The 26,529-nt window shown below is 48.8% G+C and overlaps 1 protein-coding gene across 1 annotated transcript in view; it reads right to left on the bottom strand.

Moving 5' to 3' along the window:
- The window catches only part of LOC144668760 (putative adhesion G protein-coupled receptor E4P), a 51,859-nt gene that overhangs the window by 15,371 nt on the left and 9,959 nt on the right, over positions 1 to 26,529 (bottom strand). Inside the window, exons 6-8 of the mRNA XM_078531090.1 lie at positions 13,932 to 14,102; positions 10,609 to 10,809; positions 6,643 to 6,863 (exon numbers count right to left, since the gene is read on the bottom strand). Coding sequence (XP_078387216.1) covers positions 6,643 to 6,863; positions 10,609 to 10,809; positions 13,932 to 14,102 — 593 coding nt within the window. The remainder of the gene's footprint in view (positions 1 to 6,642; positions 6,864 to 10,608; positions 10,810 to 13,931; positions 14,103 to 26,529) is intronic.

Here is a 26,529-nt window from a genome sequence, read left to right on the forward strand (position 1 = left end):
GAGGTTCAGAGCTATGCTTGGGTGAGATTCCAAGACGCAGCTTCTGATTGGTGCCCTTAACGGAAACTGAACCTTGCCAGCAATTCCCTCTCCAATTTTGAAGTGAGAAGGCCAATGAGGACAACACAACTGTTCCAAGCAAGAGCATCGGCCAAGAGTTGAACCTGCAGTTGTGTAATCTGAGTGTGGTATATGGACAGTGTTGAATCTGAGTGTGATATATGGGCAGTATCTAATCTGAGTGAGAGACATGGACAATATTTATTCTCTGTGTGATATATCGGCAGTGTCTAATCTGTGTGTGATATATGGGCAACGTCTATTCGGTGTATGATTTATGGGAGGTATCTATTCTCTGTGTGATATATGGACAATGTCTGGACTCTGTGATATATGGCCAGTTAGTCTGTGTATGATATGCGATGTGTCTGGTCTGTGCCTCTATATAGACAGTGTCTAAGCTGAGTGCGAAATATGGCCAGTTCCAGTCTGGGTGTGATATATTGACAGTGTCTAGTCTGTGAGTGATATAAGGATAGTGCCTAATCTGTGTGTTATATATGGACAGCGTCTAGTCTGTGGGTGATATATGGCCAGTGTCTCCTCCATTCCACCAGGGTAAGTCACTCTTCTCATCGCTCTCAACTCACAAGCGGCAGGCATTAATCATGCATTCCCAGGAAACACGGCGTTTCCATGGCGAGTGGGCTATCATTCGCCCGCCACACCATCACCTCGCTGCTTCATCACGCCAGGCGCCATATATAAAGTCACGCTCACACCTCTCAGTGCTTCCAGCCCCTGACTGCTGCATGGAAGACATGGCCCCAAATGGAAAAAATATTGCAGCCCCCAGGTTCAATGATGCGTCCCTCGAGCTGCTTTTGGACACTGTGGAGGCACGCCGTCATGTCCTCTACCCCAGCTCTGGCCGCAGGAGGGGCAGCAACATCACCAATCCAGCTTAGGAAACGGATGCAGTGGTGGTCAGTGTCAACCCCCTGCAAAAGAGGACAGCCACCCAGTGCCGCAAGAGGATGAATGATCTCCTCCGTTCTGCCAGGGTAAGTCACTCTTCTCATCGCTCTCAACTCACACACTCACAAATCCATCACACATCCACAGGGCCCTCACTCACTGCCAGTTCAACGGACATCACCATTCACTCTCTCACACTCACTGTCATGTCCTCATCCCATCCATGGGACCACTCACCACCCACACAGGCCAGGCAGACTTATCATCTGGCCTGGCAGGTGTCCTACATACACTCTCTCCATCTCTATCCTTGCAGGACAAGCTGGCACACAACAAGAGGGAGAGGTTGCAGACCGGTGGAGGAATGCCTGAAATTAAGGTCCTCACAGACTTTGAAAACAGAGCCATCCAGCTGGCCGGTGAGGATCTGGACCGGTCCTGTGCTGACGGTGAGGTCGGCGCTGCTCTACCAAGTGAGGATCCAGCAGTGTAACATCCATCAGATAACCATGCTGTGAGTGATGTGTCCTGTTTCACAGGCCACTGCCCTGCACTAATTATCTCCCCTCGCTTTCACAGGCACATCTGGGAAACAGCCGACAGAGTCCATGACCCAGGGGCTCCAATCAAGCCCCGAAGAAACCTCTGAAGAGGAATCTGGAGGCACCCTCCCTGTAGTCCTGTCACCGCGCTCACCCACACCCTCCACCAGCGCAGAGACACACACCTCAGTGGGACCTAGCTTTAGAGTAACCTCAGGATCACAGTCCAGTGAGCACATCGCACTGTCTGATCCACAGCAGGTGGAGACAGGGACTTCCCAGATGTCTGGCACTCAGAGGGCTGCTGGAGGCCAGAACGTTGCTGAGTCTGAGTCAGATGATGAGCCTCTGGACTCGGTCATGTCCCAGTTGCTGGAGTTGCAAAGACAAGCTCGGGAACATCAGGAAGGGATGTCCGCTGCACTCCTCAGATTGCAAGGCATGATGGAGGAGTCCGTCTGCCTTCAGGCTGAGGTGATAGCATCGGCATGGCAACACACCAAGGTCAACACTGGTAGGATGGCGGTCGCCATGGAGACCTTGGTCCAGGATGTCGCTCCTGCACTGCTGCGCGGGCTGAACTCCATCGCTGACGCCATAGTCAGCCTCCAACAGTGTCTATTTGAGAGGGGTATGGGGCAGCTCGATCTCACTCCAGCTACCCCTTCTCCTCAAGGAGTCAGCCAGGAGGCCTTGGGCACCCATAGAGAGGAGGATCAGCAGGTGTACCCCCTGGGGGCATCTATCCAGGCGACTCCGGGAGTGTCTGGCCCATCTGAATCCCCTCTTCCTGTGACCCCAGCAGCTCCAGCTCCACAGGCCGAGGAAGGTGCCACTGCCACACAGCAGGACCCAGAAAGCAGGCCAGGGCCCTCCAGGTCTCGGCCCTCCAGAGGACGCCTGCCAAGATCATCACAGACAGGGCGTATCAGTCAGCAGGCTGCCTCCACCTCCGCTGTGAATGTCTGGGAGCATCAAGGTGTAGTGGCATGGTTAGGAAGGTTAAGAGGATGTAACTCTTTTGAGTCAAAACAATAAACTAAATTAGCAAAAACAAGGGAGAAATCAAGCACAGCCCCTAAGTCAGGTCAGCTGTAAAATCAAGGAAAAACTTTTAAAGGAACCTTAAAAACATCAAACTAAGATGTGATTAAAGGGGTCAACAAAACACCCCAGTCCCCGCGGTGCCCACCGGGCACGGAAGGCCTCGATGGTGCCGGCAGACACCGCGTGCTCCCTTTCCAGGGACACCCGGCCGCGAACGTAGCCGCGGAAGAGGGACAAACAATCGGGCGGGACTACCCCGTCGATCGCCCGCTGCCTGGACCTGTTGGTTAAGAAGATGTAGTTGCACAGCCTGGGCACAGGCGTTAATCACTTGTACCTAATGTTCACTATTGTCAATAAACTCCCAAGAATGTCTCTCTGCCTATGGCTCCTTGTTCTGATGAGCAGTGTTTGTGTCACTCAGATGTGAAACCTTCCTGCACAAGATAAAGGCAGGTGTCTCAGTCCAGGGCCTCTTCCCTGTGCTTTGTGCAGCCTTCAGACCACAGTGATGGTCCGGCCTCACACTCCCTGGACACATTACTGATGCCTGCACCTCGATGGTGCTGGTCATTGCTGCCAGAATGTAGTGGGCAGGTGTCACAGAGTTCCATCATTCTCTCTGTGGGCTCTCAGCACCTTTAAGGTGGGGCTGGCCCCATCTCTTCAGCATCTGTGACCAGTGACACTGTGCTCCTGAAGGGCTCAGGTGCTGAAGGCAGACAAAGGATCAGATGCTTCTAAAGTTTCACAGCCGCGTCTCTATGACATGACCCTGATCACAGAGCGCAAGCGAGCTGCCCTCGGCCAGACAGGAGTCAGACATTCTCAGAGGCTGTGTGAAGATCTATGGAGTGTCCTCACTGCAGGTCGTCATCATCCTCCTGGAATCGAGTGACTATTAGGGCCTCCACTGCGTCTCCATGACAGGAGCATTCTCACAGAGGGTATGTGCACTGCTACAAGCCAGACTGGAGTCAAAAGTTCATAGATGCAACGTGAGGATCTATGGTGTCCCTTCGCTGTATGTCGTCACCATCCTGCACAAATCTAGCAGCTATGAGGGCCTCCCAAACACACCTGCCTCGTCTGGCCAGTGCGAGGACCTCATCCCCATCGTCATCACCTTTGAGGACCTCCTCAACCTCATCACCGTCGACATCCTCCTCATCAGAGGAGACCTCCAACTCCTCCATTTCCTCCTCAACCAGTCCCTCTCTCTGTGTTACAGCGCCAGGTTGTAAAGGGTGCAGCAGGTGATGATGATCTGTGACACCCTCTGTGGACTGTATTACAGGGCTCCACCAGACCGGTCCAGGCACTGGAGCCTCATTTTCAGCATCCCGATGGTTTGCTCCATCAAGCTGCGAGTTGCAGTATGAGCCTCATTAAACCTTCTCTCTGCTGCAGTCTGAGGCTGCCACACGGGTGTCATCAGCCGCGTCCTCTGTGGGTGGCCCTTGTCCCCGAGGAGCCATCCCTGCAGCTTCTGTGGACCCTGGACGATGTCAGGGATCTGTGACTGACTGAGAGTGTAGGAGTCATGGACACTCCCTGGAAACCGAGCACAGACCTGCAGGATGTGTTTGTGGTGGTCACACACCAGCTGCACATTCAGTGAATGGAATCCCTTGTGGGTGACATAGTTGACCGTGTGTTGCGATGGAGATCTGAGCGCCACAAGAGTGCAGTCGATGGCACCCTGCACCTGAGATCTGGGCGAATCCTAAAGCTCTTGCATCCAGGTTGTCCTGGTCCTGAGCGAAATGCACAAAGACCTCATGGATGCATTTGTGGGTGGAGGCTTGTGATGTCTCACAGAAGTCACCATAGCATAAACTGAAAACTAATGAGGGTTTTAGTGGGCTGCAGAACAGTTGGATGACTGGATGACCAGAGTTTAGTGCGCTGCATGGCTGCCCAAAACCCCACCCACCTCCGCCCCACTCCACCTGACCGATTGGCAGCAGCTTTGCCCACTGGACTGCATGTTGTGCTCTCAGCTCAGGCACAGGCATTCTCCTAACCCACACTGCAAGGCTGCACTGTTAGCTTGAACCATGGGGGAGACTGGTCCAAACCGGGATGGTGACATTGCCAGGGGCTGTGAGCACCTCCACCAGTGACTGTCCCATGGCCAGTTTAGCGAGGAGATTGTACAATGTGTCCAATCGTCCAACTGTTCTGCAACCCACTGAAACCCTCATTAGTTTGCAGTCTGTGCCCGAGGGGTGAAAAGCTCTGGGGCACTTGGTGGCTCTTTGATTCCTCCGCGTTCCTTGAGAGGGCAGATAAGCTAGAGGCCCGACTCCAGGGGTGTCGATGTGGCTGTGTCTGAGCCGTCTCAGCTGCAGAGGAATGGCCAGTTTATACAAGGGTGTCCCTAATGTGTGGCTGCTTCCCTCCTCCCAACTCCGCTCGCTCTTGTGCATCACCGTCAACCGCGGGGCAGCCCTTGCCCCCACACCTCCAACACGCCTGAACATTGAAGTCCAACAGGCCACCCGGGCCGAACGCCGCGCAATGTTACTGCGTACTCACCTCTGAGTTCCCCTCAGAGTGCAGGCTGCCTTATATATGCTGCTGTGAAACCCCGTCGGCGTGCAACCCCGCCCACATGGGCAGACGTTCTGGCGTGGGGGGGGAGGTGGGGGGCCGATTCCGGGCGGGCTGGTCTTGTAATGATTTGCTGATGCATTTCAATGAGGTTCCCGACATCCGATGGCGGGAATTGTGGCTCGCCATCGAAGGGCTGAGCGGACATTCACAAACTGCTATCACGGTTTCTGACCCTCTCGCCATATTGTCCACTCACACCGCCGAGCACGCCCGACATCAGTGGGCACGGAAAATTCCACCCTTTGTGTGGTATATGGACAGTGTCTAGTCGGCGTGTGGTATGTGAACAGTGTCTAGTCGGTGTGTGATATATGGACAGTGTCTAGTCGGTGTGCAGTATGTGGACAGTGTCTAGTCGGCGTGTGATATATGGACAGTGTATAGTCGGCGTGTGGTATGTGGACAGTGTCTAGTCGGCGTGTGATATATGGACAGTGTCTAGTCGGTGTGTGGTATGTGGACAGTGTCTAGTCGGCGTGTGATATATGGACAGCGTCTAGTCGGCGTGTGATATATGGACAGTGTCTAGTCGGCGTGTGATACATGGACAGTGTCTAGTCAGCGTGTGATACATGGACAGTGTCTAGTCGGCGTGTGGTACATGAACAGTGTCTAGTCGGCGTGTGGTACGTGGACAGTGTCTAGTCGGCGTGTGGTATGTGGACAGTGTCTAGTCGGCGTGTGGTATGTGGACAGTATGTGGTCTATTTTGATACTGGGCAGTTCTTGATCGTCATTGCTACACTGGGCAGACCTTTTACCAACTTAGCATCAGTTTTTGAACCAATAGTGTAAATGCCACACTAAATGCCAAGGGTCTTTCAGGTGAGATTACAAGTGTTTCAATTTACCATTTAATGTTTGTATAACGCAATACTGACATGGACATAGCCAAACTGATAAATCAGGAGTGACCACCTTGACTGGCCCCAAATTTTCTCACTCATTATTTTGTTGCATTTCCTGTTAAAAAAGGAAAGGAGCTCTCAGAAAACACAGATAACAACTGCATTCTGATGAGCCAGTTTTCCAACACTGCCATCAGTCAAAGGTCACACTCCAACGATGTGATTGGTTGACTCCTCGAGTGGAAGACTTTTCACCACCATGAGGCAAAGCTGAACTCCTTCCAGAAGCATCCAGGCAAAACACAGTAATGAAGTAAAATGGCAATGGCCCTACACGCCATCTGAAAGAATCATATATTCCAAAGATGGGGTGAGGGCGAAATATTAATGACCGTCTGTGATTCACGCAGAGCAACAACTCCCTTGTGTGATCCCTAGTCCTAAATGGGTGTGTTTGGTGGAAGGGAAGAGGCAAAATACAATTGAATTTAATACTCGTAACATTCTATTTTCAAATCATTTAGTAATTGGAAGAAGTTTAATTATTAGAGATAGTTTTCTTAAAGACATTGCTTAAATAAGACAGTGTGCTCGGGTGCTATACTTACTATTTTTGTGTTCCATAAGATTCAAACTTGACAGCTACCGTAACTGAAACTATGACAAGAGGTGAACCGTAGCCACATAGATACAAATATTTTGGCCGAAGGCTCCTCGAGTGGAAGACTTTCACCACCATGAGGTAAAGCTGAACTCCTTCCAGAAGCATCCAGGTAAAACACGCCAGGAACAGGTAATGAAGTAAAATGGCAATGACCGTACACGTTATCTGAAAGAGTCATATATTCCAAAGATGGGGTGAGGGCGACATATTAATGACCGTCTGTGATTCACGCAGAGCAACAAATCCCTTGTGTGATCCCTAGTCTGTGGTGAGTTACTGATCTCAGCTGATCTGCTCTGGATGACTTTAATTTTCGTCCCCCCTTCCCCCAGTTAAACTCAGGCCCTATCCTCAGCAAGTGGGTTGGCTCACGAATGGGTGCCCAGCTTTCCTGCCACTCTCGGGTTCAGTCTCGCCAATTAGGTTATCACCTTGCGGCGGTATTGGAGTAGTCCTCATGGAAGTCCCAGTTACGTTCCTGTGTAACTGTGAGCGCAGTACACTATTCCTCCAGACCCTCTGCAAACTGTCTACAACTTTTGACCTGGTCGGTAACCTCCCTCAGCGCCCCTTCCCCGTTGTCCAGCTGAGTTTGCTGTTGCATCTGAGGCTGAAAGGATAACACTTGAAGCCACCGGTTTAACTGCAGGAACAGCATCCTTTAACCTGCCATTCTGGCAAGCTTCCTATTGAGTGGTACCTGTCCTACAAGCCAGGTGACCCAATATATAGTACTGTATGCTTTACAGTATCTTATCCATGTACCGTATAGTATCTAATACTCAAGTCCACCAACTCAACCAGCTATCACCATGACATCCATCACTGCTCTCGAACCCACCACTGCTTCTGAAATGTCACCCCAAATTGTCTGGCATTCAGTCCTTCACAAGCCACAATTTCCTCCAATTAAATACTAGGGAGACTGAAGCCAAAAACACTGAGCACCCCCACCCCCCACCACCAATTCCATCCCACTTCCTGGCCACCTCATGCAGGCTGAACCAGGTTGTTGACAATCCACTTGACCTTAAACCAGATTCTATCCCCATGTCCCGTCCCATCCCAGAAACCATCTATTTCTACCTCTATATCACCGCTTGTCTCCACCTCTGCTGCTGCTGCTGCTGCTGAAGCCATCCGGGCTGGACAATTCTCTCCCCGCCAACCTTCCATCTTCCACCCTCCATAAACTCCAAAGATACCCGCAGCTCCAGGAGGTCGGGTAGGCGCATGCACCATGGGAAAAATTGCAGAGGAGATAGGCCCCTCAGTTCAGCCAAAACTCTGCCTGAATCCTAATTTGCATCCATTACCCTTGTGCTTGCTGACCTACACTGGTTCCTGGTCCTTCCTCAAATTTAACATTCTCAGCCCCCATGCTCCCATCAGCCTCCTCCAGCCCTACTTTGCAGTACAGGTTCTTGTGCATCCTTCATTCCCTTCACCTCACCTTCAATAAACCTCTCTGCCTCAGTACCTCAGTCTCCCCTCCTTAAAATCTGCATCTTTGACCGAGCTGTCAGTCACCTCAATTAATATCCCCTCCTGTGGCTTGATTTGTGTCACCTTTTCCTATCTTTTTAAATTCATTCATGGGATGTGAACGTCACTGGCTAGGCCAGCATATATTGCCCACCCCTGATGGTCCTTGTTCAGGGGGCATTTAAGAGTCAACCACATTGCTGTCGATCTGGAGTCATATGTAGGCCAGACCGGGTAAGGGTGGCAGATTTCCTTCCCTAAAGGGGCATCAGTGAACCAGATGGGTTTTTACAACAGCTGAAAATGATTTCATAATCAGACTTTTCATGCCAGGTTTTTCATTGAATTCAAATTTCACCATCTCCTGTGGTCCCTGGAGCATTACCCTGGTCTCTGGAATACTAGACCAGTGACAATCCCACTGTGTCACCAACGCCCATGTTATGTAAATGCAAGTTATTGTTTCTAAGTCTGAGAGATGGCAGCACTCCCTCAGTACTGCACTGAAGTCTCGCCCCTGATTAAATGCTCAATTCTCTGAGCTGAGGCTTAAACTAAGAACCTTCCGGCATAAGGCAGAAGTGCGACTTACTGAGGGAAGGGTTGGTGCTGAGAATTACACCGACGGGGCTGAATTAACAATTGACAGGCCGACTCCGGGGGACCCCCATCAACGAGAGATGGTGGCGGGTTCTGCAGGTGGGAAGACCTATGGAAGCACTTGGGGCTGTGAGCACCTGCGGTCCCTGTAGGAAAGGTGGATGCTGCTGGTGCAGGTAGGAGACCACAAGGGCACCTCAAAATGGAGGCGCCCGCTAAAGAGCTTTCAAAATTAATGAGGCTGCAGCTGCCAAGCAACCACTATGGAGGGGGAAGCCCCTTCTCAGGATGGCGTGGGACTGCTGCTGCGGCCCAAAGATACCGGCAGCTCCAGGAGGGAGGGAGGGAGCGAGCGAGGGAGGGGTTTAGAGGAGGGCTTGCAGGCCTTGTGGCCTGCCGCTGGGAGGTCGGGAGGTCGCTTCTAAACGACAGCGGGGCTTCAGCAGGCCGGGTAGGCGCATGCACCATGGGAAAAACCCCAGAGGAGATGGGCCACTCAGCTGGGTTAATAATGAGATCAACTGATGTTCCTCCACTCCCCAGTGGAGTGCTCCCCAAGATGCTGCCTTTGGAAAAATCGCTCAGGGCTGGCAATGCGGGCAACTGGCACACCACGCTCCTGAGCAAGATGGCTGGGATGCCTGTCTCCTAACCCGCCTCTGCCTCTGTGGCAAAACCCAGCCCAAGTCGTCATCGTTATGTATTGTCCAGTCAGGCTTAGCAAGGTAAATGACAGAAGAGGCCTTCCTCCACACTGGCCCAACGAGGCACCTTCCCATTACATTTTCTTTCATCATATTCGCCCCACCGCCCGAGAGTTTCCTGAGTTTAAGGTCAATTTAATGCCAATTAGGTCCAAATCTGGAGCGGTTTCATGCCACGTGTTCAGATAGCCACCAGGGCCTTCACAGGAACTGACACAAAACCATTTCAGGAGCATCAGGTGAGGTTGTATTAAGAAAGACTTGGATGTATACAGCACCTTTTCAAAAAAAATCTGGACATCAAAATGCTCTTTACAGCCAATGAAATACTTTTGAAGAGTTGCCATGTAGAAACGCAACAGCCAATTTGCACACAGCAAGTCCCCACAAACAACAACATGATCATTTTTTTAATTCTTTCATTGGATGTTGGCATCACTGGCAAGGCCAGCATTTGTTGCCCGCCCCTAATTGCCGTTGATCTGAGTGGCTTACTAGGCCAATGCAGAGGGCATTTTTAAGAGTCAACCGCAATGCTGTGGGCCTGGAGTCACATGTAGGCCAGGCTAGGGGAGGACAGCAGATTTCCTTCCCTAAAGGGCATTAGTGAACCTGATGAGCTTCTAACAACAATCAATGATAGTTGTCATGGTCACCATCACTGAGGCCAGCCTTTCTGCCAGATTTTGCTAATTGAATTGAAATTTTGGAGTGGGATTTGAACCCATCTCCTCAGAACGTTAGCAGGACCCTCTAGATTACTAACCCAGTGACATTGCCATTCCCACAATGCCACCATGGCCCCACTTGCTAGTCCCTTTTTAGGTGATATAGGTGGAGGGATTAACATTGGCCTGCACGAGAGAGGGAATTCCTCCCCTCTGCTTCAAGACGGGGTACCCCACAGCCGCATTTAGAAGGCAGGCAAATTGAACATCTCACCTGAGAGACACTGCAGCGCACCCTCAGTGCTGAAATGGGAGTATCAACCTCGGTTTTGTACTTCAGCCTCTGGAGTGGGATTTGAACCCATGACTTCTTGACTGTAAGGGGTGAGGGCTACCCACTGAGATACAGCTGCAATGACATTACTCAGTGTAAAGAGTTAAGGACATACATACCCTGTGGGCACTTCTGTCAATGTCTACCATGAAGAGGGCTTCAGCCAGAAGCAGACTCAGGCACAGGTGAGTGTGGATGGTGATCCTAATATTCTTAATTGAACGACAAAAGGCGAAGGCAATGAGAGAAAGCAGAAGGCTGACCAATGACACCGCCATTCCGATATATGTGATCATTTGCAGAGTATCTTCATGGGCTTCCTAGATAAGGGGAGAGCAGAGAATAACACAGTAAAACAGACAGGGATCGAACCGCATTGCGCTCATAGGGGGTTACCTCCGTGGGGCGATTGAGTCACGCGGGTTCCATGAAACTCCCGGGCTGTATTCCAAGTCTGAACTCAGCGGGAAGATAGCAAACATTCCCGAGGTTGAGCGACAGGTTTCAGCCCCACCGCCCACGGCAAGTCATCATTTTCGCAGACTGCCCCTGACCTCATCTCCTCTGGGGACCTTCCCTTCACTGCCTCCTGCCTGATGGTCCCCAGCCCACCCAGCCTGCTTCTACTTTCTTCCCAAGAACACCCCCCCCACCACCCCCCCCAAAAAACAGGACTTCCCCGATACACCCATCGGGTGGAATTTTACGGCCTCATCTCGGCGGGGGTGGGGCTGGAAAATGTGGCGAACCGTTCCAAAGCCCATTGACTTCGACAGTACCGGAAGATTCCGCCGGCGGGAGGGGGGCCATAAAAATCTCCCCCCCAATGGACTGATTTCTTCCGACCCCAACTCTAATTTTTCTCCCTTTCCCCGGCCTCTTCCTGCCCACACCTGTGACTCTCCCACCGCCCTCCGTCACTTGGGCACTCTTCTGTTTCCCGGCCTGAACGCTCTCCTTTCCAGCAGGAATGTTCAATCCTTCCCACAAGATGGCGCGAGGGGTGTCCGCTTCATTGACCCAACCTGTCCCCGACCACCATCATCCTTCTCCTCCTGACTGAGCCTCTGCCCACGTTGACCTCCTTCAACTTCACTCACTGCCTCCAAATAAAAGGTGTTGCAACGGGTACCCACTTGGGTTCTTGCTATGTCTGTCTTTTCTGGGATACATGGAAAATTCTTTGCTCCAGTCCACTCAGGCTTCCCCTCCCCCCCACCCTCCACCGCCCCTCACCAGTTCGGCCAAATTGACGACTTTACCAACGCTGTTTCCTGCTCGCAGCCCAAACGAAGAAAAATTCATCAACTCTTATTCCAATATTCAGCTTTCTTCACCTTCGCATGAACCATCTCTTACTCAACTAGTCTACCCCCATCTGTGGAACTAAGCTGCCCACCAATATCTATTATAAGCCCATTGACTCCCACAGATACTTTGGCAGCACTTCCTATACAGACTCCATTCACCCAGTTTCCCTACCTCCATCATGTCTATTCTGACAAGGTCACATTCTGACAAGCACTTCCAATAGAGCTTTCTTTCTCCTCAACCAAGAATTCCCCTCTGCCGTGGTTGACAGGGTCCTCGACTGTTTCTGCTCCATATCCGGCTCTTACCCCTTCTCTCCATCCCAGAACCATATGGTAGAGTTTCATTGTTTCCCACTTACCAGCCTTCAGGCCCTTTCCTCTCCTTTCAGCATCCTGCGGAGACCGTTCCCTGGTCCACTCCTCAATCCTTCCCTCAACACCTTTCCATGCAAGCACAGGACATGCAGCACCTGCCCTTTTACCCCCCTCCCTTCTCACCATCGGAAACCCCAAACACGCCTTTGAGGTGCACCAGCGATTGGCTTGTACATCTTCCAACCTGGTACACTTTATCCACTGCTCACAGTGCGGTCTCCGCTACACTGGGGACTGGGTTATTGCTTTGTGGAACGCCCCTGTTGGGTCTGGAGCATGGCCCTGAGATTCCGGTCACCTGTCATTTTCATTCTCTGCCTCACTCTCACTCTGACCTCTCTGTCCTGTTGCAGTGAAGCTCAATGTCAGCTCGAGGAACAGCACCTCATTTTTTAATTAGATACTTTACAGCCTTCCGGACTCGACACTGAGTTCAACAATTTCAGGACATAACCATTGCTGCCATTTTTTATTTTTGGACAGCTGTTGTTTGTGATGGTTTTGTTTTTTCCCATTTACACCCCCTCTCGACACATCTTTTGTTTCTTTCCTTTTTTTATTCATTCAAGGGATGTGGGCTTCACTGGCTGGGCCAGCATTTATTGCCCATCCCTAATTGCCCCTTGAGAATGTGGAGAAGCCTTCTTGAACCGCTGCAGTCCATATGGTGTAGGTACACCCACAGTGCTGTTAAGGAGGGAGTTCCAGGATTTTGACCCAGTGACAGTGAAGGAACGGCGATATATTTCCAAGTCAGGATGAGTGAGTAGCTTGGAAGGGAACTTGCAGGTGGTGGTGTTCCCATGTGCCCTTGTCCTTCTAGATGGTAGCGATCGTGGGTTTGGAAGGTGCTGCCTAAGGAGGCTTGGCGAGTTCCTGCAGTGCATCTTGCAGATGGTACACACACTGCTGCTACTGCATATCGGTGGTGTTTCACTTGTCCCACAGCTATCTCCTTCTCCCTTATGCCACCATCCCTTCACTCATTTAATCTCTCCTGTCCTCTGCCCTATTACATCCCTTACTTTTATTCCTCTCTTTCCATTCTGCTCTCTTCCCATCGCTCTGCGCTTGCTTAAAAAGGTGTTAGTTTCGAACATTTTCCAGTTCTGATGAAAGGTCATTGACATGAAATGTTAACTTGCCCGTTCTAGACCCCAGATGCTGTCTGCACCATGTACAGCAACAATACAACCTCTTTGGAGATTCATTCTGTCCATCTACTTTTATACCTGCTACCTCGTTTGCTCTTTTTATCACTGCAGCTAACCATTATCCTGGTAATTTCATGGATTAATCCACCATAACTGGGAATAGGAATAGACCTTTGCACCTTCCCTTGAGCCTGGTCCGCCATTCTTTTTGACTCAGGCCAACTCCATTTGCCTGTCTTTGATGTGATGTATATGTACCTGTCGGGGTTCGTACCTTCAACCGCTGCCTATCACTACCCACTGTGAGACAGGATGTATAGTCCCATGACTCAGTAGACGGAATAGGGCAGCAATCATATGGTCAGCGACGTCTCATAGCCTCCCAGTTACCATTCTCTGTCCTATCATCAAACAAAGGACCCCCATTATTGTTTTACCAGCTCCTCTCGTATGATTGGTGCGTTTGTGACAAACAGAAGTTTGCAACAGCCTTGGCCCCTTGGTTCTATTTGCCTTGATACTCTCCAAGGGTGTTGTTCCTGAGGCACACTTTACCGTTTAGCATACACCAGGGATATTTTACCCAAATGTAGATTGTACCGGGATAGCTCGGGGTGCGAGCAACACCGCAAAGCTGGTCAGGTGTGTGCAGCTACACGCCACTCGTCTCTTGAATTGATGCGTCACCATGCAACCATCAGTCAACCAGCCCGACCCGTTGTCTGTGCTTTTCCAGTAGACACACAGTGCAGATTTATTTGGTTGTACAGCCTGCAAAAGGCAAGACAAAGTCACAATGAGCAATTAACCCTGAAAGGTTTTTATATCGCAGTCGTGAAATATTACAGCATGGAAGCTAGTCACCATTGGCGCATGTTGGTGTTTATGTTCCACGCAAGCCTCCCCCGGCACATCTTAATCTGATCCCAGCAGCATCAACTTCTATTCCCTTCTCTCTCGTGTGTTTACCAGAGAGAAAGCATTGTCATTTGCAGCACAGGAGGAGGCCATTTGGCCCATCGTACCAGTGCCAGCCAAGAAAGAGCTATCCAGTCTAATCCCACCTTCCAGCCCTCGGTTCATAACCCTGTAGGTTATGGTACTTCGAGTACATATCCAGGTACTTTTTAAAACATGCTGAGGGCTTCTACCTCTACCACCCTTTCAGGCAATGAACTGCCATCACCCTCTGGGTGAAAATATTTCCACTCAACTCCCCTCTAGTCATTCCACCAATGACCTTAAATCTATGGCCCCCGGTTATTGACCTTTCCAATGATGGATAGGTTGTTCCTATCCATTCAGAGTGGTAGTGGCATAGTGATGTTATCACTGGGCTAGCATTCAAGGGACTCAGGGTAAGTTCTGGGGACCTGTGTTTGAATCCCACCACGGGAGATGGTGACATTTGAACTCAAGGAAAATCTGGAATTTTAAAAAGCCTGATGAAGGCCATGAAACCATTGCTGGTTGATGTAAAAACTCACCCGGTTCACTGATGCCTCCTTAGGGAGGGAAATCCACCATCCTTACCTGACCTGGCCTGCATGCAATTCCAACAATGTGGGTGACTCTTAGCTGCCCTCTGTACAAGTGCAATTAGGGGCGGGCAATAAATGTTTGGCCAAGCCGGCAGTGCCCACATGAATGAATGTATAAAACAAATAAACTCCTCAGCCTCCCCTGTTCCAAAGAAAAGCAGCCAGCCCTACCCAATCATTCCACATAAGTAAAATTCTCCATTCCTGTATATGTAACCTCTTGAGTGCAATCACATCCCCCTTGCTGTGACCTAACTAGTGCTCAATACCTTCCCAGCTCTCATACTCCAGGCATTGGCTAATGAGGAAAAGTTTCCCACAAGCCTTCATAACCACCTGCCCTGCTGCTATCAGGGATCTGTGGACATGCACTCCAAGATCCTTTAATTCCTTTACACTTCTTGGTATTGTACCATTTATTGTCTAATCCCTGGCCTTGGTTGCCTTCCCCAAATGCATTTCCTCGACTTGCTCCTGATTGAACTCCATTTGCCACTTCTCTGCCCACCTGGCCAGACCATTGATATCTTCCCACTGACCACAGCTCTCCTTATCCCTGCCAAACACACGGCCACTTTCTGTACTACCCTAGTAAGTTCCACCTTCTCAAAACCGCCCAAGTACGGCACACAAATTGCAGCCTCCTACACAGTACAGTAGGGACTGATTTTAACTCTCCCACCTGTCAGAAACCAGGCAGGGGTGGGACAATACATGCCCACCCTGAGACGACTGCCAGCAGCCAGCGAAGGCACCCGCCCTCCTATATGGTGGAGGCCTCTTTAAAAATGCAGATTAGGCTCCAATGATGTCACCTGGGCCTCGATCAGCTAGGTAAGCTCGAGGGCCTGAGGGCAGGGATGGCTCCCCCACTTAGGTCAAAGCTGCTGCGAGCTGAATTGAGAGTCAGAGGTGCACCAGGCAGGCAGTTTAACAAGGTTTTTACATTTTCCCATGGATCAGGCAGAACCAGAGTCCTTCCCTACAGCTGTGAACCCAACACCCTGTTCCATCACCATACAGGTGGTAACTGTCCCAATGGGAATTGAAAGGGGGAGGGTAGGGTGAGGGGTGGGAAGAAAGGGCAGGAGGTACAGGAGTGTCATGGGGGAGGGAAATTATCTCCTTATACTTTGCAAGCTTTACTGGCAATGTTCCAGGTGCATTTGTGTAGCCCTTGAAGGTTCAGGCCTCACAAGGAAACATTTAGCCTCCATTATCCCCAAGCACAATAGCTGCACATGCAAACTCTGTGACAATCTCTGTGACAAAGAAACTGATAGTTTGAAGTGAGATGAAAGGAGAGGGCTCCAAGGAGGTAAAGGTTAGCCTAGCCTTTGAGAATCATTCTAGAATACTGTATCATTCTGTTTGGAGAAAATAAAACATCAAACGACTTGATGTGGTCAAGCTAGAAGTGCTGATGGATGGATAGGTTCCTTGTCAACTGAGCACGTTTGAGTTCATGGAGGCAGAATATGCTGAGGGACTGCTCCACTCACAATAGGGATTATTCCACTCACTAGAGGGATTATTCCACTAGCAAGAGGGATTATTCCACTCACTAGAGGGATTATTCCAATAGCAAGAGGGATTATTCCAATAGCGAGAGGGATTATTCCAATAGCAAGAGGGATTATTCCACTCACTAGAGGGATTATTCCAATAGCAAGAGGGATTATTCCAATAGCGAGAGGGATTATTCCAATAGCAAGAGGGATTATTCCACTAGCAAGAGGGATTATTCCAATAGCAAGAGGGATTATTCCACTCACAAGAGGGATTATTCCACTCACAAGAGGGATTATTCCAATAGCAAGAGGGATTATTCCAATAGCAAAAGGGATTATTCCACTAGCAATAGGGATTATTCCACTAGCAAGAGGGATTATTCCACTAGCAAGAGGGATTATTCCAGTAGCAAGAGGGATTATTCCACTAGCAAGAGGGATTATTCCAATTGCAAGAGGGATTATTCCACTCACAAGAGGGAATATTTCAATAGGAAGAGGGAATATTTAACTAGCAAGAGTGTTTATTTCCATCCAAGATGGATTATTCCACACGCAAGAGGGACTATTCCTTGGGGTGAAATAATCGCTCTTGTGAGTAGGATAATCCTTCTTGATGGAGGAATAATCCCACTTGTGAGGGGAATAATTGCTCTTTTTAGTGGAATAATTGATCTTGCGGATGGAATAATCCCTCTTGAGAGTGGAATAACTCCTCTTCTTATTGGAATAACTCTTCTTATTGGAATAACACCTCTTCCTATGGGAATAACCCCTCTTCCTATGGGAATAATCCTTCTTGCGAGTGGAATAATCCTTCTTGTCACTGGAATAATCCTTGTTCTGTGTCGGATAACCGTTCTTGCTACTGGGAATAATCCCTCTTGTGAGTGAAATAATGGGCAGGATTTTCTGTTTGACGTGCAGGGGGCAGGCCCCACACGTCAGTGCGTAAAAATGACGTGCGATGACGTTGGGCGAGCGTCCCGACATCACCGCACGCCATCACGATATTTCACTGGGCGGGAGCACTATGAAGTTTGACACGTGCCCGCCATTAATTAACGGGCTAGTTAAGGCCCTTAAATCGGCAATCGACGCCAATTTTCAGGCGCCCGTGCGATCTAGGGGTCGGCGCATGGGCACAACGGGCAGGCGGGTAAGAGACTTTTTAATAAAACTCATCCACAGGCAGGATAAGAGGGCTCAGTGGGGTTGTCCATCTGGCCTGTGAGTATTTATTGCAGAAAGTTTTTTAAACTGGCCTGTGTGATCTGCAGCAGTTCGGAGCGAGTTCCAGCAGCTTTCTGTGTATTTTGAATCTTCAGGTCAGCACTCTGCAGACAGTAATCTTTATCGGGCCTGCAGCTTTCCAGAGGCCTCCCTTTATCCTGGGTATGGGTTCTGACATGTCCACTGGAGGCAGCTCCTCTGAGGAGAAAGAGAGGGCTAGAATAAGGAGGAGGCCAGGAGTGCACATTCAGCCTCCAGGGGAGCCACCTTTGGGAGGACAGGCACATGCACATGCACAAGGGGCGCAGGGCCAAGAGGTAGTCCAAGGTGGAAGGGGCCGTAGAAGAAGCCACTATCCTGCTGCCAGGGTTTACAGGCGACGAAGCAGCTACCTCAATATGACTGAGGTGCAGTGCCAAAGAAGGCTCCGACTGTCAAGGGAGACAGTCAACTACATCTGTCAGTGATTGGCCCTGAGATCTCCACTAACTGTGTGGGTGGACACCACCATGCCAGTGGCTCTGAAGGTCTCAGTTGCCCTCAACTTCTATGCCTCTGGTTCCTTCCAGGGCTCGGTGGGTGATCTTTGCGGTGTCTCCCAATCAGCTGTCCACACTTGTGTCAAGCAGGTCACAGATGCTCTGTTCAGGCGTGCATTGACCTTCATCCACTTCCACTAGGACCAGGCAAGTCAGACACAGTGAGCCAGAGGCTTCACGGCCATTGCTGGCTTCCCCTGTGTCCAGGGGGAATAGACTGTACACATGTGGCCATCAAGGCGCCAGCGGGTGAGCTGGGTGCCTTCGTTAACAGGAAGGGCTTCCACTCCATGAACGTGTAGATAGTGTGTGATCACAGGATGCTGATTCTAAAATTCTGTGCAAGGTACCCAGGCAGCTCCCACAGCGCCTACATCCTCAGACACTCCCAGGTGTTGGGGCTCTTCAGTGCTCCGGCAAGGCTTGATGGATGGCTGCTGGGTGACAAGGGCTATCCCCTCATTGCGGCTAATCGCACATGGACTCTGCATGCGCACGCCGCACCCCAGCCACAGTGGCCCATATCAGGCCTCCAGTGCCTCCTCTCCCCGCTACTGCTGACCAGTCACACAAAAATAGTATGCCTGCTCCCAACCCCCCTCCCAACGGCCACCTTGGACACATGCTGCGTCCATCACTTTAGGAGACACACGGTCTTTACTCCCATAGCGAGGAGGTGCAACTACGTGCAGTGTCTTGGCCACGAGACCTTGAGGCTCCCCTTCCACAATCTCATCACCGTGAATAGGACACGTGCTGGAGGTCTGAGTATGTGCCTAGCTGCATCTCCTGCAGCTTGCCCTCAGACTAGTCATGTGTGACTAAGAGCAACACATGGTGTGGGGGAGAACTCATCTCCTCATGAACCACTCAGGCTGATGTAAGCATGGGCACTATCTGCTTGCCCACCCAGCATACGAGAAATGCCTAACATGATTCAATGCAGTCACGACAGCAAGGCTTGGCGGGGGTCCTCAAGGCTTGTCCTCAAAGGCTAAGGCTACCTACAGGGTTAAATGCCCAATGCCAACATGGTACTCACCCTTCCAGAGCGCAACAAATCGTTGAAGCGCTTACGGCACTGGATCCAGGTGCGCCGCACCACGTCACGGGAGCTCACCACCTCCGCCACCTCCTCCCAGGCACGTTTGGTCATGTGGGTGGGGCCTCCTCCTCCCATCTAGGGGAACCAACACCTCCTGCCGTGCTGCCACCTCCTCAAGGAGGGCAGCAAGGCAGTCATCAGAAAAGCGAGGGGCGCATTGACCCCCCCCCGCCCCACTGGTCTACCCTGCACCCTGCCCTGCTCCTCTGCCCTTCCCTCCAGCTCTGCTCAGCTGACCCCCTGCGGTGTGACCTGGGAGTGGCCATTGTGAGCAGCCTACAGGTGGCTGCCAGGCCTTCCTTTAAACAGACTGCCGGATCGCCAATGGACCCGGCAGTCTGTGCTCACCCGCCGCAGCCCGCACGCTCCCGCTATTCACGGGATTTGGGAAATGCGCTGGGCGGGCCTTAATTGTCCCACCCGTACAAAATGGCGGCACGGGCGCCGATCGGGTCTGCGTCCGCCCGCGGCTGGTCCTGCTTCGCCCACCCGACAGGCAGAAAGTCCCTCTTCTGAGTGGAAAAATCCATCTTGTGAGGGGAATAATCACTTTTTTTTAGTGGAATAATCGATCTTGTGAGTGGAAAAATCCCTCTTGCTTGTGGAACAATCCCACTTGTGAGTGGAATAATCTCTGTTGCTAGCGGAATAATCACCCTTGCGAGAGAAATAATACATCTTGCCTGTGGAATAGTCTCTGTTTCTACTGGAATAATCTCTCATGATTGAGGAACAAACCCTCTTGCTAGTGGAATATTCCCTATTTCTAGTGGAATAATCTCTCTTGCGAGTGGAATAATATAAGAACATAAGAGCATAAGAACTAGGGGCAGGAGTGGGCAATTCAGCCCCTCGAGCCTGCCCCACCATTCATTACGATCATGGCTGATCTCATTTCGGCCTCAACTCCAATTTCCTGCCCTCTACCCATAACCTTTCAACCCATTACTAATTAAAAATCTGTCTATCTCCTCCTTAAATTTATTCAGCGTCCCGGCATCCACTGCACTCTGAGGTAGTGAATTCCACAGATTCACGACCCTTTGAGAAAAGTAATTCCTCCTCATCTCTGATTTAAATCTACCATCTCTTAGCCTAAAACTATGGCCTCTCATTCTAGAATGCCCCAGAAGGAGAAACATCCGCTCCACGTCTACTTTGTCTATCCCCTTTAGCATCTTATATACCTCAATTACATCTCCTCTCATCCTTCTAAACTCTAGTGAGTATAGGCCTAAATCTCCCCTCATAAGACAAGCCCCGCATCTCTGGAATCAATCTAGTGAACCTCCTCTGAACTGCCTCCAATGAAACTGCATCCTTCCTCAAGTAAAGGGACCAAAACTGTGCACAATACTCCAGGTGCAGTCTCACCAATGCCTTGTACAGTTGCAACAACACTTCCCTATTTTTATACTCTATTCCTTGAAGCAATAAATGCCAAAATTCCATTTGCCTTCCTTATTACCTGCTGTACCTGCATACTAGCTTTCAACGATTCATGCATGAGGACACCCAGATCCCTCTGCATTGAAGCATTCTGAAGTTTCTCTCCATTTAAATAATAAGTCACCTTTTTATTCTTCCGGCCAAAATGGATAACCTCACACTTATCCACGTTAAACTCCATCTGCCAAATTTTGGCCCATTCGCCTAGCCTGTCCATATCCATTTGTAAATTTCTTATTTCTTCATTGCAACTTACTTTCCCATCTATTTTGGTGTCATCTGAAAATTTAGCAATAGTACCTTCTACCCCTGAATCCAAGTCATTAATATAGATTCTAAATAGTTGGGGCCCAAGGACCGAACCCTGTGGCACCCCACTAGTTACAGCTTGCCATCCAGAAAAAGACCCATTTATCCCGACTCTCTGCTTTCTGTTGGTTAGCCAATCCTCTGTCCAAGCTAACATATCACCCCTAGCTCCATGTGATTTTATCTTGTGTATTACTCTTTTGTGCGGCACCTTATCAAAGGCCTTCTGGAAGTCCAGATATACTACATCTACAGGATCCCCATTATCCACTTTGCTTGTCACATCTTCAAATAACCCTTAGCAAATTAGTCAAACATGGCTTACTGTTCATAAAACCATGCTGACTCTGATGGATTGCATTTTGACTTTCCAAATGCCCCATTACTACTTCCTTAATAATGGATTCCAACAATTTCCCAATGACAGACATTAAACTAACTGGTCTATAGTTTCCTACTTTCTGCCTCCCCCCTTTTTGAATACGGGCATTATATTAGCATTTTTCCAATCCACTGGAACCTTTCTAGAATCCAGGGAATTTTGGAATATTATAGCCGATGCATCCACTATCTACGCGGTCACTTCCTTTAAGACCCTGGGATGTAGGCCTTCAGGTCCTGGGGACTTGTCACCCTTTAATCCCAATAGTTTGCTCAGTACTTTTTCTCTAGTGATGGTGATTTCTCTCATACGAGTGGAATAATCCCTTTTTCTAGTCGAATAATAAACCCATGCTGATGTAATAATCCCTCTGGCTAGTGGAATAATCACTCTTTTGAGTGGAACAATGCCTCTTTTCAGTGGAATAATCCGTCTTGCAAATCAAATAATACGTCTTGCAAATCAAATAATCCTTCTTGCGATTGGAGAAATACTTCCTGCTAGTGGAATAATCTCTGTTGTTTTTGGAATAATCCCACTTGTGTGTGAAAAAAACACTGTTGCGAGTGGAATAATTCCTCTTGCTATTGGAATAATCCTTCTTGCTATTGGAATAAACCCTCTTGCTATCGGAATAATTCCTCTTGCCATTGGAATAATCCCTCTTGCTAGTGGAATAATCCCTCTTGCTAGTGGAATAATCCCTTTTGCTAGTGGAATAATCCCTCTCGCTATTGGAATAATCCCTCTCGCTATTGGAATAATCCCAATTGCTGGTAGAATAATCCCTCTTGCTAGTGGAATAATCCCTTTTGCTAGTGGTATAATCCCTCTTGCTAGTGGTATAATCCCTCTTGCTAGCGGAATAATCCCTCTTGCTGGTGGAATAATCCCTCTTTCAATTGGAATAATCCCTTTTGCTAGTGGAATAATCCCTCTCGCTATTGGAATAATCCCTCTCGCTATTGGAATAATCCCTCTTGCTGGTGGAATAATCCCTCTTGCTAGTGGAATAATCCCTTTTGCTAGTGGAATAATCCCTCTCGCTAGTGGAATAATCCCCTTTGCTATTGGAATAATCCCTCTCGCTAGTGGAATAATCCCTCTTGCTATTGGAATAATACCTCTTGCTCGTGGAATAATCCCTCTCGCTAGTGGAATAATCCCTCTTGCTAGTGGAATAATCCCTCTTGCTAGTGGAATAATCCCTCTTGCTCGTGGAATAATCCCTCTTGCTAGTGGAATAATCCCTCTTGTTAGTGGAATAATCCCTCTTTCTTTTGGAATAATCCCTCTTCCTAGTGGAATAATCCCTCTTGCTAGTGGAATAGTCCCTCTTGTAGTGGAATAATCCATCTTGCTAGTGGAATAGTCCCTCTTGCTAGTGGAATAGTCCCTCTTGCTAGTGGAATAATACCTCTTTCTTTTGGAATAATCCCTCTTCCTAGTGGAATAATCCCTCTTGCTAGTGGAATAGTCCCTCTTGCTAGTGGAATAATCCCTCTTGCTAGTGGAAATATTCCTCATGCTGGTGGAATAATCTCTCTTGCTAGTGGAAAAATCCCTCTTGCGAAAGGAACATTCCCTCTTGCTAGTGGAATCATCCCACTTGCGAGTGGAAAATTCATCTTGCTACTGAAACCATTTCTCTCCCTAGTCAAAAAATGTCTCTTTCTAGTGGAATTATCCCATCTTTTTAGTGGAATAATCCCTCTTGCTATTGGAATAATCCCTCTTGCTATTGGAATAATCCCTCTTGCTGGTGGAACAATCCTATTGCTAGTGGAATGGTCCCTCATGCTAGTGGAATAATTCCTCTTGCAAATGGAGTAATCCATCTTGCTATTGGAATAATCCCTCTTGCTATTGGAATAATCCCTTTTGCTAATGGTATAATCCCTTTTTCTAGTGGAATAATCCCTCTTGCTAGTGGAATAGTCCCTTTTGCTAGTGGAATAATCCCTTTTGCTAATGGTATAATCCCTTTTGCTAGTGGAATAATCCCTCTTGCTAGTGGAATAGTCCCTCTTGCTAGTGGAATAATCCCTTTTGCTATTGGAATAATCCCTTTTGCTAATGGTATAATCCCTTTTGCTAGTGGAATAATCCCTCTTGCTAGTGGAATAATCCCTCTTGCTATTGGAATAATCCCTTTTGCTAATGGTATAATCCCTTTTGCTAATGGTATAATCCCTTTTTCTAGTGGAATAATCCCTCTTGCTAGTGGAATAGTCCCTTTTGCTAGTGGAATAATCCCTTTTGCTAATGGTATAATCCCTTTTGCTAGTGGAATAATCCCTCTTGCTAGTGGAATAGTCCCTCTTGCTAGTGGAATAATCCCTTTTGCTATTGGAATAATCCCTTTTGCTAATGGTATAATCCCTTTTGCTAGTGGAATAATCCCTCTTGCTATTGGAATAATCCCTTTTGCAAATGGTATAATCCCTTTTGCTAGTGGAATAATTCCTCTTGCTAGTGGAATAATCCCTCTTGCTAGTGGAATAATCCCTCTTGCTATTGGAATAATCCCTCTTGCGAGTGGAATAATCCCTCTTGCGAGTGGAATAATCCCTCTTGCGAGTGGAATAATCACTCTTGCGAGTGGATTAATCACTCTTGCTATTGGAATAATCCCTCTTGCTAGTGGAATAATCCCTCTTGCTAGTGGAATAATCCCTCTTGCTAGTGGAATAATCCCTCTTGCTAGTGGAATAATACCTCTTGCTATTGAAATAATCTCTCTTGCTAGTGGAATGATCCCTCTTGCTAGTGGAATAATCCCTCTTGCTATTGGAATAATCCCTCTTGCTAGTGGAATAATCCCTCTTGCTATTGGAATAATCCCTTTTGCTAGTGGAATAATACTTCTTGCTAGTGGAATAGTCCCTCTTGGTAGTGGAATAATCCCTTTTGCTATTGGAATAATACCTCTTGCTAGTGGAATAATCCCTTTTGCTAGTGGAATAATCCCTCTTGCTAGTGGAATAGTCCCTCTTGGTAGTGGAATAATCCCTTTTGCTATTGGAATAATCCCTCTTGCTAGTGGAATAATCCCTCTTGCTAGTAGAATAATCCCTCTTGCTAGTGGAATAATCCCTCTTGCTAGTGGAATAATCCCTCTTGCTATTGGAATAATCCCTCTTGCTAGTAGAATAATCCCTCTTGTTTGTGGAAAAATCACCCTTGATTGCGCATTAATCCCCTTACCTGGTGGAATAATCCCTCTTGCGAGTGGAATAATCCCTCTTGTGAGTGAAATAATCAAGAAGATTTACCAGGATGTTGCCTGGGCTGGAGTGTTTTAGTTATGAGGAGAGATTGGATGGACTGGGGTTATTTTCCCTGGAGCAGAGGAGATTGAGGGGGAACATGATTGAGGTGTATAAAATTATGAGGGGCATAGATAGGGTAGACAGGAAGGAACCTTTCCCCTTGGTGGAGGGATCAATAACCAGGGGGCATATATTTAAGGTAAGGGGAAGGAGGTTAGCGGGGATGTGAGGAAGAATTTTTTCACCCAGAGGGTGGTGGGAATCTGGAACTCACTGCCTGAGAGGGTGGTAGAGGCAGAAATCCTCATAACATTTAAGAAGTATTTGGATGTGCACTTGCAATGCCATGGCATACAAGGCTATGGGCCTAGTGCTGGAAAATGGGTTTAGAATAGTTAGGTACTTGTTTGACCGGTGCAGACTCGATGGGCCGAAGGGCCTTTTTCTGTGCTGTAGTCCTCTATGACTCTATGACTCTATAATCCCTCTTGCGAGCGGAATAATCTCTCTTGCTAGTGGAATTATCCCTCGTGCGACTGGGATAATCTCTCATGCGAGTACAATCATGCCTCTTGCTAGTGCAAGAGGGATTATTCCACTAGCAAGAGGGATTATTCCACTAGCAAGAGGGATTATTCCAATAGCAAGAAGGATTATTCCACTAGCAAGAGGGATTATTCCACTAGCAAGAGGGATTATTCCACTCACAAGAAGGATTATTCCAATAGCAAGAGGGATTATTCCACTCACAAGAGGGATTATTCCAATAGCAAGAGGGATTATTCCACTCACAAGAAGGATTATTCCACTAGCAAGAGGGATTATTCCACTCACAAGAGGGATTATTCCAATAGCAAGAGGGATTATTCCACTCACAAGAGGGATTATTCCACTAGAAAGAGGGATTATTCCACTCACAAGAGGGATTATTCCACTAGCAAGAGGGATTATTCCACTCACAAGAGGGATTATTCCACTAGAAAGAGGGATTATTCCACTCACAAGAGGGATTACTCCACTGGGAAGAAGGATTATTCCGCTCACAAGAGGAATTTTGCCACTCACAAGAAGTATTATTCCACCAGCAATAAGGATTACTCCTCTCGCAAGAGTTGGCTGCATCTGCTGTTCGACAAGCGGGGGTGTGGGGCCTGCTCGCCAACATATAAAATGATGCAGAGTGACATTGGGCGTGTGTCCCAACGTCACCCCGCGTCATTACGATTTTCAGTTCGGCCTCTTAAGGCCTTTAAAAAAGTAATTAAGCTAATCAATGGACCTTAAGGTTGGCGGGCAGGCAAGGAGGCCTTGGCAGCCTTTAGGAAAAACGGGAAACCTCACCCATGGGCGGGATGAGGTTTCATGAGGGATTTAAAATGTTTATGAAATGTTGAAATGAAAGAAATTGACATGTCCCAGACATGTCTCCTGTGACAGTGGCACTTGAGTGGACACGCCAGTGATTTTTTCACCCTCCTTTGTTGAAACTTTGCCTCAGGGAGATCTGTTGTGCTCCTCCGCGCGCATGCGTGATAAAGCCCACTCCCAGCTCAGGGAATTCCCCCCCCCCTCCCCCACAGGGAGCACACAGCGCATCCTAGCGGACGGCGCGTCCACACAAAATGGTGGCACGCCCACGACCGGGGGCGCCAATTGGGAACCTGCCCTCTCCCGCACACCCCCCAACCCCCACCACGACAGGGGGAAGATCCTGCCCAGTGATTATTCCTCTAGCAAGAGGGATTATTCCGCTAACAAGAGGGATTATTTCACAAGGATGCGTGACTGTTCCACTCGCAATAACATCATCAAAGATATAGATGATTTTTTTTCCCAGTGATTTTGCAATCCTGGCAA

The sequence above is a fragment of the Cetorhinus maximus genome, chromosome 28, assembly GCF_964194155.1.
Source record: "Cetorhinus maximus chromosome 28, sCetMax3.hap1.1, whole genome shotgun sequence".
Classification (NCBI taxonomy): domain Eukaryota; kingdom Metazoa; phylum Chordata; class Chondrichthyes; order Lamniformes; family Cetorhinidae; genus Cetorhinus; species Cetorhinus maximus.